Source organism: Danio rerio, chromosome 15 (genome assembly GCF_052040795.2).
Source record: "Danio rerio strain M-AB ecotype USA chromosome 15, GRCz13ab, whole genome shotgun sequence".
NCBI lineage: Eukaryota > Metazoa > Chordata > Actinopteri > Cypriniformes > Danionidae > Danio > Danio rerio.
In genome coordinates, this window is record NC_141035.1 from 37462696 (window position 1) to 37481838 (window position 19143).

Below are 19143 nucleotides of genomic sequence, written 5' to 3' on the forward strand. Positions count from 1 at the left end.
TTCAATACAATATGAATGTGAGAAGTGTGAATAGAACTCAGACATACCACATTTCGTCATGTGATCTACCCTCACTATTTGTGTCAATTCACGATTCATGAATCATGGTATAGCATAGCATCCAGAAACTCGACGGAAGTAGGTCATCAGCATTCTTCTCAAATACCGGTTCTCGAATTCTATGAACTTGGACATACTACTCGGCTCGCATACTGTTTTTAGCAAACTATATAGCATGGAAGTATACGATTTCAGACGCAGCTCAAGACTTCAAAAAAAAATTACGGTCAAAACAAATTAAGTAAAATAGACAGGGAAAACTATACAGAAATGTGGGAAACTATATGAAATGTCTAGGAAGAAGATGAGTTGTATTTATAACAGCATTTCAAAGTAAAAACTGATCTGACTTAATATTAAGGCTTAAACACTTCTGATTCAGCATCTTGAATCTCTACCTGGTGGTGGTTGTTAGAGAGGCGGGACTTGACCTGTCTATCATCCTCATGACGCAGCACAAAGCAGAGCTATGCAGAGAAGCGCCCGCAGCTATGGGGAATTCTGATCTAAAGGACAGTCGTTCTCATTTCAGTATCTAATGATCGAGTGATTTGGCGTTTGTACGCTATTAGCGGGACATTCAGAAATGACGGGGTTAAGCTCATCCAGCGCGTTCGGCGCATTCACGTGCTCTCGCACGAGTTTATGATCATAAGATCGCTAGTTATATGTAAATTATGTCCTATACATGCCTGTTTATGTCATCATGCTATTACAATGGGATTTACTCATGACAAGTGTTTTGAGAAGTCATTTGATCTGGGCTTATTGCCAGTTTTGAGTACTTCCGGTTTTAACATGCTGATTGTACTGCATAGCGAAAGTGAAACCATTTCATCACGTTTACTGCTCGGCACGATGAAGCGTTGTACTTGATGCATATATCATAATATTGTACTGTGATTCATTATATATGGTGAATTTGTGATCTAGATGACTAATTATGTTATACTGATTATTTTATTATTTCTATTTTATTGTAGAACCACACATACGCCTATACACACACCTCTTCAGTGTTCAATAAACCAGTTTGATTGACCTTAACTGCCTGATCCACTCCTGTGTTCTGATCGACACCCCAAGGGCAAAGCTAGAGAAATTAGAACCTCCTCAGAATACAATCCTAACCCAACAACCCAACAGTGGTTGTGAAACCGGTTTCTCTATTGGTAGTAAACACAGGAGCTGTGTATATATATATAATATATATAATAACAAGTGCTTAAATAACAAGTGCTATAAAATGCTAAAGAACTGAACTGCTAAACTGAAGATTAGAGGTGAAATCAAGGCCATTATCACTTATTTTTTTCTGGGTTGTGTAAGCAAAGTCTTGCAAACTCTTTCTTTTTAAGACTTTTAGACCAGAAGATGGAGCTGGTCCAGTGGAGGAGGCTGAGGGTCTGCTGTTTGTCCAATCATGTTTTTTTTCTTCTGTCAAATAAAAGTATCATGCTACCTCAAATCGATCGCTTTACAGGAAATATGCATTTAATTAATGCTCCTCAGTTATTATTATTTCACAAAATTATTGTCACAAAATGACAATAAACCTCAAGGGTCCTATTTTGAGGATCCACGCCCAAAGCGCAGGGCACAAAAGCATTAAAGGCATGTCCGAATCAACTTTTGCTTTTTTAAGTATGGAAAAATCCTCTTTGTGCCACGGCACATGGTTTAACATGTTGAGCTTATTCTCTTAATAAGTTATAGGTGTGTTTTGAGAATAAACCAGTCTCATCTCCTATACCCTTTGTGCCATAGGGCATTTTCTATTTACATGACAGACTTTGTAAGTGGAAAAACTGAGCGTTTCACTGGTAAGAAAACAGTTAAACAGAGCATCTGCAGCAGGAGAATGAGACAGGCCCAGCTCCAGCTTGGAACGTTAGGGTGGGCCAAATAAGCGCAAACTAACTTTATTTTAAAACTATTATTTGTACTGCAGACTATATTTATCTCAGTCTTTGCTTGCTTCAGTGATGTTTGCCAAGTTTTGCAAGAACCTCCAGAAAAACATGTTGCTCTCTATGAGCTATATGGGTGAGGTATACATTTAGTGACCAAAGCCATCCTTTTTTTCAGCTTTTAAAACATTGTTATGTTACATTGTTACATTTTTGATTATTTATAAAATGTGTTCATCATTTTCAAGATCATGTATCCAAAATTCATGATTTCTTGATGTCCGTATTAGTCTGTGTATTTTTCCATCATGTATCATTGTGCAATCAAAAATAATTTATTTTGCTTTTCTTAAAAAAAAAATAAACTGTGAACTGTCAATACTATTACCACAATTACAAAAGGAAAACTGAATATTTCATTAACCACATATTGGACCATTTAAAAATATTTTAATCCTGATTTCATTAGTATCATATGATCTTTGCAGTTATAGCAAGTAGAATGTTTGGCTAAAAAGTTTAGTAACTACTAATTTAGTAACTACTCATTAGAATTTTTCTTGCTATTATTTATTTTTTATTTTTAAACATTACTAAAACCATCCATGACAGAGATGACAAACAATAAAAAAACTTTTTATTTTAACATATAATGTTCAAGCGGGCCCAATATATCTCCCGATTATCCGACTCAGTGCTGCTGAACTGTTTGTGTTTTAAGACTCTCTATTGTATGAACAACGACTGCATACATTTATATTAAAGGGAAGCGCGTTTGGTAATGCGCGCTCAGACGCGTGATGCGCACAGAAACCTGCGCTCTATGCTGAATTAGTTTCTCTTTAATCTTTTGCAGCCTGAATTGTTTAATTTTTTTAAGCTCACGGTCACATCTTATGCTACTTTCTCAGTTATGAAACGCATCGCAAAAAAAATTGTTGTTATCTGATGTAGGGCCAGGGTGGGCCAAGCTTCTTATTCCTCTCGCTTTAGACTTTACCTTTTAGCTTGTTTTTATCGGTGCAATATGGGTTTATTGCACGTAGGCTACGAATCAAGATGAAGATTGATTAAGAGCATGATTTTCCTTCAATGCATCCTATCCATAAGTTGTTTTATTTTTTAAATTTTTTAATGATGGGGACAATATTCACTGGCAAAAATTTCCTCCTGTATCACCAAGAAATTACGCCTGTGTACCCAAGCAGCCTTCATAAGTTAATTTACATTTTATGTAAAAATTAAGAAATAAAAAAGACCAAAGTATTATGCTAAAATATCTGTACAAACGTGCGTGATTATTGTTTAACTTTTGTTCATAAAACAACACAATACAGCATATAAAAAAATGTCGTTAAATATTAAATAACTTTATCTGCTTAAAACAGTACAATAACAATTAAACGTTACATTTTAAGAACTTCACAAATAGCCTAAAATTACACTATACTAATTAATAATAATATAAATAGTAACTAATAACAATAAAAAAGAAGAACAAAAATATTAGCCTATTAGGCTTGTAACAATATAAGTCAGATTTTGGAAAAACTGCGTCCCTCCGCCTTTTGTTTTCATATTTTAAACTCTTTGAAAAACTAACATGTTGGCTTTGTCCGGTTTATGCGGAGACCTAATTTGGAAGACAATGTTTCCAGCAGCACTGAAAACCTGTTCAGACGGTGTGCCTGTAGCGCAAATGCAGATACTTTTTCGCAACCGTGGATGGCAGAGAGGGTATCTTGCTCCGCCGCCCGCATTTTTCGGAAAGCTGGCTTCTCTACATTGCGGAACGGCGCGTTCTCAACAACCAAATATGCTGCTTCATTTCTTGTCAACGTCTACTATTTATCACTTTCTTTTTTGTATTGGACCATTTTTGAAAAGGCCTCTGCCATGCTCACTAGCTGGACGTTTGCGTTCAGAAGATGACATGACCGGAGCTGGCTCCGCATATACATGGCTATGGAGATTCTACGTGTTTGTCCATTTAACCTTTTTTTTTTAAACAAGCCCTACAAATAGCTTCATTCAAATGATTGGTTCGCTTTTCTCGTTCGCCACGAATGCAAAATGTTTCCAGATTGGTGATGTAATAGGTTTTCCACCGAGATTGAACATGAACTTGCTGAATCGCCTCTAACGTCATAAATGTAGTCTTTGGCAACATAACAGAAACGTTGTGACAAGATAAAAAGAAGCGCGGTGCTCTTTTGTATGTCACTAGGAAACGACTGAATCAGCTGGTTTATTGTGCGTGAGTCGTGTTGCTGTTGATGTTATAATTGTAATTTTAATAATATTGTGATATTCAAAATCTGTAAAGTACAGCTCTGGATAACTTGAAACAGCTACCACAAGTCTCTCCTCCTTCATTAAAAGTTTGCCAAGGTCGCCTAACCCAAACCCTTTTTATTGATTGAAGAAAGAAAAAGACGCGACTGAGGTAGCACACGGCTGTTTTTTTATCATTCAACAAATGCCCCCTTTGCAGCCAAACTTTAAAATATATATAAAGTACATTTTTTATCGTTTAACTGATACCATTAATTGGTTACAAACGCACCCTTTCAGTTAACGGTTAATCAGTTTTTTTGAGCATCTCTAATTAAATCGCATGCACAGGCTCTAAAATATTTTTTCCCTCACGGCCACACGGCGGAGATCCGGCATGGTGCCTGAATACTTTAAGCCCCGTATATATATATATATAGACCTAAATCTGATTGGGTGATAGCCATGCAATATTCCAGTAATATTCCAGTAATATAAGCACTGATTCACACAGCAGCCTCTTCACACTTGTGTGCCATTCAGAAGACTAAACTCACTACTATTTGATAAATATTGCAGCTATTGGATTACATAATGCATTATTAAGACTTTTTCAGGCAAGAATGTAGTTGCTTAGATTTCACATATGCAGTGTTTTTAAAAGAATAGTGCGAAAATGTTTCTTGACGATTTTGAAAATGGAAGCAGCTACAACAAGCTTGGCCAAACTGGCCAGGCAAGGAGACCTAACAAAACCAGCTATATCCTGCTTAAACTAGGCAGGTCAAGCTGGTTTTAACTTATCATTCCAGCTGGTCTTCCGGCTTGACCAGCTAAAACCAGCCTGGAAATAGCCAAAGCCCCTCTAAAACCAAGCTGGTCAACCAGCTAAAACTTAGGTTGGTTTAAGCAGTTTTGTTTTCAGCAAGTATATACTACATGACAAAAGTCTTGCCGTCGATCCCAGTTTTCCTTGTTGAACTGCATCCCAATCATCACAAATACTGCAGAAGACCAACTGGAACCAGCATGGACCCAAGATTCTCACAGAAATCAGTCCAGTTTGGTTAGGAAAAAAATCATGCTTTGGAGTTACATTCAATATGGGGGCGTGCAAGAGATCTGCAGAGTGGATGGCAACATCAACAGCCTGAGGTATCAAGGCATTTCTGCTGCCCATTACATTACAAACCACAGGAGTGGGCAAATTCTCCAGCCTTCACATGAAAGTTCCTTAAAGCAAAGAGGGTCAAGATACTCCAGGATAAGCCAGCCCAGTCACCAGACGTGAACATTATTGAGCATGTCTGGGGTAAAAAAGTTATTTGAGTCAATGCAGGGGTGTAAGCAGTTGTCCAAGCTCAGGGAGTCACATCATACACAGTATTAATTATTTTTCCACTGCACTATGATCATATTTTATTTTTGATCAAATAAGCATAATCTAGAGGCCTTTGCTGTTCATAAATGCCACTTCTGATACCAAATGATCAACTAGAAGTCAAGCAATTATTTATTGTTCCTAAAACTTGTATAGACAACAAGACTTTTGTCAGGTAGTGTATAAATGTTTTTAACTATTAAAATGGACAAAAACAAAACCATGCTAAAAATTTTAAATGGTAAACTACTAAAACAAAACATCTAAAAGAATTAACCCTTTTAAAGAGCCCATATTATACATGAAATAGGGTCATATCTTGGTTGTAAGGGTCTCCAAGAACAGTTTAATATGCATGCAAGGTCAAAAAACACTTTCGTGGTCTTATAATCTGCATTTATTTTTACCTAATTATCCCAGCGACTCCTGTATGAATCGTCCAGTGATTCATTTGTTCCCAAACCCCTCCTTAGCGCGAAGCTAATCTGCGCTGATTGGACCGATGACAGTCTGTCGCGATTGGTCGACTGCCTTCAGTCAGAGAGTAAAATGCCAAACAGCTAATCAGCAATATAAAAGTAATCACAGTTCATACACGCTCGATAGTGTAGGCGTGGATTTTAGCTGCCAGTGGGTCAATGTAAATACAGACCATGGACTTGAAAATACAGACGACTGACTATTTTATTGAGCAAAAACTCCAAAAACAGTTGAGGAGATCTCCTAGCTTCTCACTCTGCTCTTTTCACAGACACACACACACACATATTGCACACACACACACGCACTTAACCCTGCTCGACAACGCGACACACACACACACACACACACACACACACACACACACACACACACACACACACACACACACAAAAACACACACCTCCGAACGACAGCTCGCGCACACGCACACACAGACACACACACTACTCCTCGTCCACGGAGCTCCGGAGCTCCTCGTCCACGGAGCTCCGCGTCGCGTTTTTAACGTGACTTTGCACGCTATAAGAGAATATAGCCAGTTAACCTGATACAGTACACGCGGTTACAAGTAACAAATCACAACTAAATACATTTGCAAGCTAGAGTCAACGAGGCAACTTTAATCGCACGTACTTACACTTGAGAAATGGAGGAAGAAAAATCCATCCTGACGTCCATCATTAAGTTACTCTTTACTGATCCTTCCTTTAACAAACGCCGATGAAGTATTCTTTGTAGCATGTAGTTTCCAGAAGTTTCCAACTGCTTGACTATAATGCTGAGGTTTCATCTTTGGGTAGAGACTCAATATATCCATCTGCAGTGTGACTTCAATCCACCGGCATGTTTGTGTGTGTGTGTGTTTGTGGGTGTGTGTGTGTGTGTCTGGGTTACTGCGTCAGAGGGCGGGGCCTCAGGTTTGAAATCTCCCGGGTTTGCACGTGCACGTGAATAACTTGGTTTCGTTCGTACGTCATGGCGAAACACCTAATGAATCGGTATCAAGGCGACTCGTTTGAAGCACTATGAGTCGACTGTTTTATAGATGAATCAACAGTTTTAAACACTGTACACTAACAGATTTAAGCCTTAGCTGGATACTTCACTTAGAGCTGTGTTACACACTACATGGAGGGGAATTTTCAAAAACCCATAATATGGGCTCTTTAATAGTCACTAAATAACTGTTTCAAAGACTTTAATTTCTATTGACTAATGTCATGAAAAAATCTCTGTGACAAAAGACCAAATAGCGCAGAAAATGCACTAAACCAGTGCAAAAATGTTTAATTTCAGGCATTTTACATTCATGGTTTCAAATGTCATAGTTGTCCAAATTACATAATTACACACACTGATTATTATTTTTCAAGGTACCATAGATAAAGCCGTAGCAGAATCATGGGAGAGGTGAAAGGCAAGGCGTAATGTTATATAATTATATCAGTAAAGCTTTAAACAACAGCATCCTTTCTGCACTATCAGGTCTATCCTTATGTTATCGCAACGTATTTCTTTCTGGATTCACCTACAATGTTGTCATTCGTCAGACCAAACCATAACACAGTTGTGATGCAGCTGATGTGCTCAGACTGCCTCTTAACACAAATGCATCTGTGTTGACCAGGAAGAGATGTTTATCAGATGTTGCGTGTGCACAGAAGGCACGCGACTCCTTCATTCATGCATGAACTACACAATAGAACATCTGATGAAGCATCCAGACGTGGACCTGCAAGCCGAGACTCATTGTCTGTTAAAAGATACTGATAGAAATGTGAGGAGTGAAGTCGTCTCGTCTGACAACACACAACTGTGCAAATCAAACACACACCCCACGCGAGGAACAGGGCTGAACATTTAAGCAAGAGGAAAAATTAGGAGTCTGGAGGAAACACCTGATGCGTGTTAGGAAACCGCCTGGGGTTGTAATCCGGGTCGTCCTTTACTCGCTTCTGGATGTCATTTTTCAGCTGTGGAGAAAAAGAAAACGATTATATTAGGGAGTTGTGTCAATCAAAATATAGTCAAAACCCAAAACAAAAAGGGTTTTTTATAAGGTGTTAAAACAGAAACTAAAAGAAACTGACAATTCAATTGTTTCTTGAGTAACTAATCATATTGTAGCACTGTATTGATGCAGAAATTTCAAGTTTGACATCACAACAAAAATGCTTTGACTCTTGATCACTGTTCAAATTTACTAGCCTTTTATATTCGGGATTTTTTTGCATAAATCTGTTAATCAACCTCAGTCCTGATCAAAACTACTAAATTGTTAAGAAAATTACAGGATTTTAACTCGTTAATTGCCAAATTAAAAAATGATGCCACTGATTTGTTGAAAAAAAAAAAAAAAAAACACACACAAATTGACGGATTTTCAATATAAAAAGTAATTGTGAACTGGATTTTTTTAACCTTTTATGACATGTGAACGATTAGTAACAACATTGGCTTTGATAAATTGTTAGATTTAAATGTTTCCTTCCTAATTTACTGTTGGTGGCTGTTTTTGCCCCATTTACTTCTAATATAAATACATTTGATGGTGCATAAATACACCATGTTTGTTTACTCAATGTAGTTCTGAGAGCTGAGAGGCATGTTTTGATTTTCTCAGACAGATCAAGATAAGCATGTAAATGTCACCCTTTCTCACACTTACAGACACACACTTTAATTTGCTATTATACTCCATATAAAATCCAGAAACTAAGCTTTTTTTTTTTTTTGCGCACAGGCCTATCTAAAGGGTTAATGGTGCCAACGGATGATCGACAGTAAAAATGACAAATTTGACCTTTTCCCAACAGGGAAAACCACCAAAAATTAAAACTGCATGATTATATAGTGTCATGGTTTTACAATGAAAAATGTAGTTATAATGGAAGTCGATGGGGCAAAACCAGCCACCAACAGTAAATTAAGGAGAAAAAAAATTGAAAATGAATAAAAAACAATGCATCAAAGGCAATGTTGTTTCACATGTCCAAGACTTTCATAAAAGGTAAATAAAATCCTGTCCACTACTACTTTTTACATTGAAAATATGTCATTTTGTGTGTGTTTTTTCCCACCAAACCAGTGGCATCATTTATGAATATGGCAAAAGTTTAAATCCTGTCATTTTCTAAGCAATTTAGTAGTTTTTATCAGGACTGAGGTTGATTAACAGATTTATGCATTTTTAAAGCAGTTTAATTCAGTGGATGTTTTCATCCCAAACATTCCTCTACTACAGTCAAAGACAAATTTAGTGAGCCTCTTAAAAACAAGTCAATTAAAAAATTTAAAAAGCTAATTAATTAAAATAATAAAAACATAAATTAAAAATGTTTTGACATGATTGGACAAAAGTTTAAATATTTATAAATTTACACATTTATGCTTGTATGCAACCTATACATAACATTTTTAATATCTAGCATGGCCCATAAAATAAAGATACAATTATAATTAATCATTATTATAAAAATGTTACTTTAAGGGCAACTATTTTACCCCTTTCTCAAGATTTAATGCAAGTTTTTTTGTGTCTCCAGAATGTGTCTGTAAAGATTCAGCTCAATATACCCATCAGATTATTTATCATACCTTTCTGAATGTGGGGAAATTTGAGCTTTTAAATCACTGTAGCTGTTTTTGTTGCCTTTGGCTTTAATGCAAATGAGCTGCTTCTCCCCGCCTAACGTTCTTATGTACGTGTCAGAGCCATCGGCTCTTGTCTATTGCTTTGATGCGTGTAGCCTTCACCTGCTGCATCTCACATAGATAAACAGCACAGTGACAGACAAGAATGAAGCAGATCTCCTTTATTAAGAGCTTTCCCAAACAGGATACACATTAATATCCACGGCTGTATGGATATCTGTTATGTTAATGTACAAAATAAACCTGATTTAAGTCCTCAAACCGGGATTGAAGCTTCTTCTTTTATAATTGTACTGACATGCGGCTGTGGTGATGTATTACGTAGTGATTTTACAGTCTTTTCTTTATTACAAACATGCACTGTTTTAGAAATGTTTTAAACTTGTAAAACTCACTCTTGAGGTGCTGATGTTCACAGAGAGCTGAACAGATCTTTTAATACCAGTTGCTTTGCACGCATCCTGTCTTGTTGATATTCTTATATACGTTATTACAGAGACATGTTAATAAGCGGCTCTCGATCAATTCAGTGGGCGGGAAAAAATGCACTCCAACTTCAAGTTGCAGAGGGCCTTAAAATGGGAGAGATTTGGATCCTATTTTATTGTCAGAAAAATGTAAAAAGACTTATTGTTTTTCTATCATACCAGTATGACTGTGGATGCACTATACCTACACACAGTTTTGTCCAAACAGCTTACAAAAGTGTATCATAGATGCCCTTTGATATAGAATTCTACTCATGTATTCTAAAACTGTGTGCATTAAAATCAATCTACTGTATAAAGTGCAACATAAACCAACATGATGTGAGTTGTTTGGAGAGCTGAATACTAGCGAACATCACTATTATCAGACGTTTTCATCTGCTGTTTTACCACTGATGTCAATCTATTACATGTCATTTACATATTCATCTAATATTCACGCTTTTACCTCAATATAAAATGGAATGGGAACTTCGCTGTGAGTATATCAGGGTCTTGAATAATTTACACTCATAAGCAATTATCTTTAATAAATGTACTAAATACAAACCAAAGAAAAACACATGATTACTTTCCACTCAAGATACCTGTTCATTGTAGGCTTCCTGAAGCTCAGGATTTTCTAAGTCCCCTTCTAGGGCATTAGGAGATGTGATGGGTGTTACACCGGCTGATCTGGCAGCTTGACTCACTGCTTCAGAGAGAGACAGTCTGAGCCCATCACTCTTCACCATCTAGGAGACACAATCACAAACATTTTGATTATTGTGATGCTTAACCAGACTGGTAGAAACGATATCCCTGTGAAGTCATGATTATAATATTTTCCTTTGTATTATGTAATTTTATACCCATTAATGGATTAACACCTGCATACCAGTTTGACCTACTATGGGTTTATGAAACAGTTAGGTTAGTTTAGACTGGTAAATGATCCTCAGGTGAGATTTTAGCACCAAAACAATAGCAGTTTGGTTTTTTGATATATTGTGCAGTACTTTAGTCAACAATTATTGTTTAAATGGTGCTATAGAAATCAATCTGACATTGACAGTGAGGAATAAAAAAAAACATGTGTATTGCAATGTGAACATGCAAATAACATTTACCTTCCTGCGCTTTGCTGGCATCCCGAGCAGATAAGCATCAGAGAGAGGAGGCTGGGCTTTCATCTTCCTCTGACTGACTTGATCTTGTCTGATAATGGGAACCCATTCCTGCAAATCACACCTCTCATCAAACATTCACATATTCCATGAACTGCCTGGCAAAATGCTAATAAATCACACAAAAAGATGCAGTCATAGTAGGGATGAGCTAAAGACCATTGGTGCTTAATTAATACACTAAATATAAAGCTTTTAATTGTCCTACTTGATTAAGTCTGTAAATGTCTGGCGAACGCCTAGTTCACACTACATGACTTTAAACATCGGCAGATTGCGGTGCAGTTCACACTAAATGACTTGATTTTGTGTCTTTAAACGGTTTTGGTGTTCACACTATGTAAATGGTCCACAAAAGGGGGGGCAAAAAATGTTTAGGGAACAGCCGTCAGAAAAAGCTGAACACTATTGGCTGCTTGTGTGCTGACATCACTGACATGGTTCAAACCTTCAAGAAGGCGTTAAAAACTATTGTCTGTCAGCTGATGCGTCAGCAGATCAATCGCTCATCTGCTAAGTTCAACTGAATAGATGTGGCGTTAAAGGGCCATGAAACCCCCTCGTTTCAGCAGTGTGTTTTCACACCTCTACTTTGGAAAAAGTCAGAAAAGTGGGCGTGTCCAGCTCTGTTTAGGGGGGAGTGTCGGAGGAAGAAAAGTGGCTTGGTATGGGAGTGTCTATTTGGGCGCGCTGAATTTCAGAGTCAAAACACACAACCACAGCGGACAATGTGACTGTGTTTACATGGACATCTGTAGTCAAATTATTTGCCAAATTATTAAATGGTGGACATTAACTGCAGTTTGGCTCTTTCATTCAGGGAATTCATTCATGTCCCTCCCGACAAACCTGATATTTGATTCGAGGCGCTGCTCTAAGCGTGTATTTTTCATGCAATGTTTGATACCGCACGGCGAATGAGAGAAAAAAAAAACTCAGCATTTCCCGGAAACTTAGATACACACGGCAGGTAGCGTCAGTGTGTTATTCCGGTCACAAAATCCAACACAAGGTTATAGTTTGGTTGTAACTGTTAGTGCTAACTATTGCACTCGGTGCAATAGTTTGTTTGATACGAATAAAATACGAACTGAATAAACAAAGAGCACTGGTCGCTCACTTACCAAATCTGTAGAGACAGGACAATTACCAGCAACTAGAGCCGCGTCTTTATTTAGAGGAGACTACAAGCGAATCTGGATCTCAGCGTTTGCAGATGAGAACAGCTCTCAGGTAAACAATAATCCTCCTTAGATACGCAAGTTATTGTTGTCGCGCGTCGCGTACACTGTTAATCCACGCGTGAGTCTGCACTCTCACAGAGAGAAAATGAAAACGAAACTTAACCGCAGCAAACTATAAAAGCAACACTTCACGCTTGTTTTGCCAACACAACGTGGCGTCTTTGCCGTCTACACTGTGACAGTAATGAATATTAATGAAGTTGCACAATAGAGCGCGCTGATTGGTTTGAACCAAGCCTTACTCATGCATTAATGCAACACACTGTAAGACGTAATAAGACTCACTCTGGCACAGACACCCAGTCTGCACGCTGGAATACACGCTATTATGTCATGACCGTGACGCAGCTTCAAAAATTCGTTTCAAACAGGAAGTACGAATTTGCTTGAAATAACGCAAAAACAACCAATTTACACTTTTTAGTGAAATATAGGTGTCCTAATAGTGTTTTTAGCAGTGTGGGACACATATACGACTGTCAACAGCTCAAAAAATGTGTTTTGGTGTTTCGTGACCCTTTAACACAAGAACTGCAGTCAAAGAGGTAGTCAGAGAGTTTTAGATTTTTGTAATTTAATACCTCTTTGATATAAAACAGACATATTTATAATACCCTGACCCTAAATATTTGTGTATTTCTTTCTAACATTGTTTTTTTTATTATTACAAAACAGAAAAGAACGGACCATTTCTACCTTTAATTACCATAGCGGTAAAAATGACTGTATGCATGTCTACTACTTTTCACTGTGACTTTAAATATGCATGCTTTTTTGCCTAGCACCTTCCTCCTAACATACACATAACTTTTTGATAGCAAAAACATCAATTTACTTCAGATTTACATTTCAAAACAGCATATTCTGTGCCCTGAAATAGCTCCTGTTTGAAAGTGAAAATTAAAGCAAATCCCAGACCTTTGTGGGTGTTTTAGTATCTTAACTGCATATTTAAAAGCTGTATTACCACAAAGGTAATCTTTTTAGGGTAATGGTGTCAGAAAATATGATGACAGACATTCAAAGTTTAATTTTAATATATTAATAGAAAATTTGAATGTAAACGATGTGACAAAATGACGTCTTACATTAGAAATATGGTAATTCTAATAGTTACAGAACTCTAGTTCCACTGTTAATATAGCCTACTCTTGTGTCCGTGTTAACACAGAATGAAGTGAGTGCATCAATGCCCATTCTGGCTCCTGAGCACAACAGCCATTTAGCTCATGCCGATATGCTCTCTCATTGGCTGCAGCTCGACACTACATCTGATCGCACTTGGAGTCAAGTCGGCTGACTGCTCGGGAATATTGAGCATGTCAGATATTGAATTTTAATCTGCGAGGTGTTGGTGAAGCGTCAGTGCGCCTCTTTGATGCGCTGTTCAGTAGTTCACAGATAAAGACTGCAGAGCGCCGAGCACCCCCAGATTTTTTCCTGATTACAGCTCGATCTGTCCGCAAGCTTGTTAACTTCCAAATCAGGCTCAAATCGGGCTTAAAATCCTGTAGTGTGAACAAGGCTTATAGTGTGTGGATCTTTACATGGAAATCAATTATTCCTTATTCTCTATTTCCAAGAATTCTTGATTCTGAATGGCTGTAGGGTGTGCAATAAAATCAAAATTGAAATCACAGTTTGAAATAAGCGCGCTTCCCTCAAATGTTAGTAATAACCATAGCAACTCAGTGACAGTTTCCAAAGCCTTCATTCCTGTGTGATGTCAAGGACAGGGAGCCAATGTTGATCAACCAACCATTCCTCTTTGTCTGCCTGAGATTTTTTTAAAGCAGAGACTAGGAGATCTAACATCTTGCAAATGTCAAAATTCCATCAAAAATTGGGCAGCAAAGAGCAAAACTAGTTTTAACTGCTCTGTAACTTACTGACCACAGAATTTGAGGGATAGTCGAAATGTGATTGATTTCACCCTAAGATGCTGCATCTGTGCAAGTAACTCACAGGGGGCAAAGCAGCAGCCCAGGCTTCAGCATCTCTCCCGGTCTCCTCTCCTCCAACAGCTCCCTCTCCATCTCTAGCTGGAGTTCCCACTGCTCCTGCATCCTGGGACGAGGCCAGAGCTTCTTCTGCTGTAGTAGCTGGAGTCGGAGAGAGAGTGTCCCCCATCTGAGGATACAGTGAAGACCGAAGAGTAATATCCAAAGCCATATATATTTTTGTCCAGTTGCAGTACATCCCAAAACTGAGACTTCAAAATGATTTACCTCCACATTCTGAGGCTCTGGATCCGGCGTAGGCCTTTGTACAGATTCTTCACTCTGTAAATGAGATGTACATGTGAAATCCTGCTTTAACAGGGTAAAAGACTAAATAAAATCATCATTTATAATACTAGTATAAAACAGTGCGACTTAAGGAGAAGGACTGTGTATAACATTTATACACTATACACTACTAACATCAAAAAACTGATTTCTGGAAACTGATATATATATATTTGCCACTGCTGTAAATAGATTTGCCTGATAAAAGAGTCATAATACCGAAACTTACCGAAATTCTGACCATTTACCTTTCTTATTTCATACTTAATCACATCAAGAAAATCAAGACTGGGTCAGAGGTTCTTGGACCAGGATGGGCAGGGTAATACTGCCATATAATTTTTTTTATTATATTTTCACTCTAACTCAAAACACTAAAGACAAATGAATGAAAACATAACAAAACAGGAAAAATTATAGTGGGATTCATTAGTGAGAATACATGTGAGAAATGCAATTTGAAACACAATTAGGCACCTTTTTTGGCTTGAAGTTTCATAATATTAGCCATTAGGAACATAAGTGTGACCACAAAAAGTCTAACTTTTACCTTAAAATGTGGTACATCAATTATAACTTACTTTTTATACAGTTTATAGGTTCATGAAGATCACCTCCGCTTTGCAACCAAACATCAAGCACTACACTAACCAAACATCATGTATGCTGGCTGTATTTATTGGCCCGTTTCCACTGAGTGGTACAGTATGGTACACTTTTATGGCAGTTTCCACTGTCAAAAGATGCCAAAAAAAGCAAACCGTACCATACCACTTTTTGGGTATCCTTTGCAAAAAGGCAGAGCTAGACGCACAGCTGAACGGTATTGGTTTACAGAGATATGTCACTAGCGCACACAAGCAGGAGAATGAAACAAAGAAACTGCCATTTTTAAATACACAGTCGAGACATTACACCACAATAATATATGCATATAATAACAAGCTGTAAGCGACCCAAGCTCAAACAAACCTTGTCGTCGTCTTGATGAACAGCCACAAAGCCACGAAGAACAAAATCTGCAGTGTCCTGTTTTTGTTTTACGAGGCCGTCTAAAAGTGCAAGCGGTTTGACTTTCTCCAGAGAGCTTGCATGTGCTCACCCCGCATCTATATTTGAAATAATGAACTTCTTGAGCTGATTATAATAGTATGTGCGCGTTAATATTGAAGTGCTTCTGACATCCATTTCTTACAGAAATGGACAAACCCAAGAGTGATGTGTGAAACAACAAAGGAGCAAATGATTCTTTCAGCAACCTAAAACATGAACAAACTGCCATGTTTAACTATTATCAACACCTTTTGGACTATTATGAACTCGGAATGACGGAACTTCTTTCTAACAAGAGGTTACATGTGCTGCTGAAGATTAAAGACACAGATGAGAGCTTTGCACTGACTATAGGCGTGTTTTGGTAACATATCACAGACTGTATGTGTTCATATACGTTACATTTATTTATTTATTTTATATAAATAGCAGACGTTAGAGTAGGCTATTTTTTATCATTGATCTGCAGTTGTAATCAAATCCTGTTCATAGAAAAGTTAGTAATAAGCATTTATACACGCATATTTATGTGTATAAAGCATTTGTTTTGTAAGAAGAGCTTCTCATATAATATGTGAATGACCCATACAGCTTTACTGTAGACATTTCCTCGAGCGAGAATGACGTTGACTGAAATATTCTGTCGTACACCACACCCATCAAAAGGGTACTATTGGTACCCTTTGGGCTGTGGAAACCTAAGTCTCATGAAGGTGACCCATACCAACCCATACCGTACTGTACCACTCAGTGGAAATGGGCCAATATGTGAAAACAAGCAGTGGGAATGTGAGGAATCAAACCTGTCTGTTGATGATGTAATGTGTGATCTGTTCCTCTGTGATGGGGATGTGCTCCAGTATGACTTGCAGCCTCATGGTCATCATACTGGTTAACCAGTTCACCAGGCTAGGGTTCACCTCTGCTGACATCGTCCTCTGATAGAGAACACATGCAAACTCAAGTTAGAAATTTATTCAAAGTACCTGCACTTATATGACTAAAAGTTAGTTTATACTCAACGCATTCATTAGCTGGCTTGAGTGCACGCAGCGAATGTGACGTCATTGCGGAGTTTGCGGAGGTTCGCTTTGGATGCGCGCAACATGATTTTAGCTAGTGGAGTCCACAAAATTTTTTCAGACTCAAGTGAAGAGTTCACTGTTAAGAGATTTTGTCTGAAACTGGTAGGGCTGGACAGACATCTTTATGATCCTTCCATGCGTGATCATAGAGGATCAATAATTTTTGGCTAGAAATTGTAACAGCCATGGGAAAGAGGAAAGTTTTTGTTTAAAAGTTTAAAAAAAACTTGAGGGATAAGTTTGTTAAAACCAAAAAGAGGGGCCATGGCAAAAGTGGAGACCCAGGTGGTATTAATACACAATTACAAAATAAGTTTTTCCGCCATTCATTGGTTTTGCTCTAATGTATATATTACAGCTTTGAATTAAAAACTATTTAATAGCTACAAAATTAAAATGAAGTAACAAAATTATTTCTTTGCTAACTGGGAAGGAATATTTGAGTATATACTGACAACGTATTTTTCTAGGCTTTATTGGTGATAATGGTCAGCAATGTTGGATCATTATTGCCTTGGCATATAAACAGAGGTAACAAACTAGACAGACAGTAATGTGTGAATTGTGAAGTGGGCTAAATCTATAAAAAAACGTTAGTATTTTTTTAGTAAGTATAGTTTTTTTTGGCTTTTATTCTCGCCATAATAAAAACTATATTTAGAAAGCAACCCATGTTCTGTTATCATTAATATTTTAATAATGTTTAATAGGTAAAACTGTCCAAGATGTGAACAAAAGCAAGTGATGCATCAAAGTTTGATTAAAAAAATAAATAAAAATCTTGAATGGTTATAAAATCTTTATAATCATTAAAATAATTAATAAAAATAATTTGTTTAAAATCTTGAATGACATTAATGATATGACATATTTCTGGAAACTTCCTACTTCTCTGTTTACCCGTTTGAATTTTGACCACCCCCTGTTGTTTTAAAAAATATTACTACGGTGAATGGGTCAAGTATAAAAGCCTCGTCCGTTTCATGAGGTGAGCGCGCAGTGAGCAGGTCTGTGATGCGGCCGCCAGGTGAAAGTATAAATCAGCTTTAACATGTTTGCATTGATTCATGAACACAACACCCTTAGAGTTTGTCTGAAGTTTAAGAAAAATTACTTTGTAAAATCAACTTCAAAGATTTCACTTTTAAGCTTTATATTTTTTGTACTATGCTATTTTAATTAACAATTCATATTTTTTTACATGACTCCTTCAGGTGTCTAACCCATAACGCCTTAATCAGAATATTAATTGTCAAGTTTCCTGCATAAATGCAGTCCCCCACCAACATGGAAATGTAACCCCCGCAATTTTATTTACAGCGAGCAGGTCGCAGGATGAACTATAAAGGAATAACCGAGACGAGGGGGATGTAGGAGTCAGATATCTGTTGTTTCGGGTACTAACAATGCGGTGGTTGATGACGGCAGTAAGGGCACTTTGTTCTCCATTCAGACAGTAGAGATTGAGAGCCAGACACTCAAAGAGAGCACGGTTACACAGCTGCAGTAGCCGAGGCCCAAAAGTCTGATCTGAAAAATAGAAACCCATTCATGGCAATCAATATTTGATGGGTCATTTATAACGTTCTGGTGAATGTGCATCAGTGAATGTGTGCTAGGTTTATGAACTGACACAGAAACTGATGCCATCTTCTGATGCTTCTCGTCTAGACATACCGGTGCATTGCAGTATGTGGGTGGCGATTCCTGTGAGCTGCTGTCTGAGAAAAGCCCGGTTCGTCTGTGTGATATCCACTCCTTCGCGGACTGCCACGGTTGACTAGGACGAATACAGGAAGTTTACACATTAAACATGCATCAGTTTCATTCCTTTTCTTTCTAAAAAACATTTCCGAAAGCATATCAACTCCATCTAGGCCCGTAAAAACATACTCATTCACTGACAACAATTCACTGTCAGGACACAAAAACATTTCTCCTTAAAACAAGTCTGCTGGAGACTATGTGGCTCAAATCAATTGAATCATACACATTCTGGAAATGTTTATAAATTCTGGCATTTTGGAAACAACTTCATAAATGTTTAGAGAATATAT

At 37.5% G+C, this 19143-nt stretch overlaps 1 protein-coding gene across 4 annotated transcripts in view; it reads right to left on the reverse strand.

Moving 5' to 3' along the window:
• Nucleotides 1-7358: 7358 nt before the first annotated feature.
• Nucleotides 7359-19143, reverse strand: part of bag6 (BAG cochaperone 6) — a 50133-nt gene continuing 38348 nt past the window's right edge. For 3 of the 4 annotated variants that reach the window (XM_087283413.1, XM_087283411.1, XM_087283412.1), the window contains exons 18-25: nucleotides 18764-18866; nucleotides 18492-18616; nucleotides 16805-16939; nucleotides 14889-14942; nucleotides 14626-14790; nucleotides 11360-11467; nucleotides 10838-10984; nucleotides 7359-8081 (exon numbers count right to left, since the gene is read on the reverse strand). In XM_087283413.1, coding sequence (XP_087139539.1) covers nucleotides 7986-8081; nucleotides 10838-10984; nucleotides 11360-11467; nucleotides 14626-14790; nucleotides 14889-14942; nucleotides 16805-16939; nucleotides 18492-18616; nucleotides 18764-18866 — 933 coding nt within the window. In that variant the 3' untranslated portion in view covers nucleotides 7359-7985. 4 annotated transcript variants of the gene reach the window in all.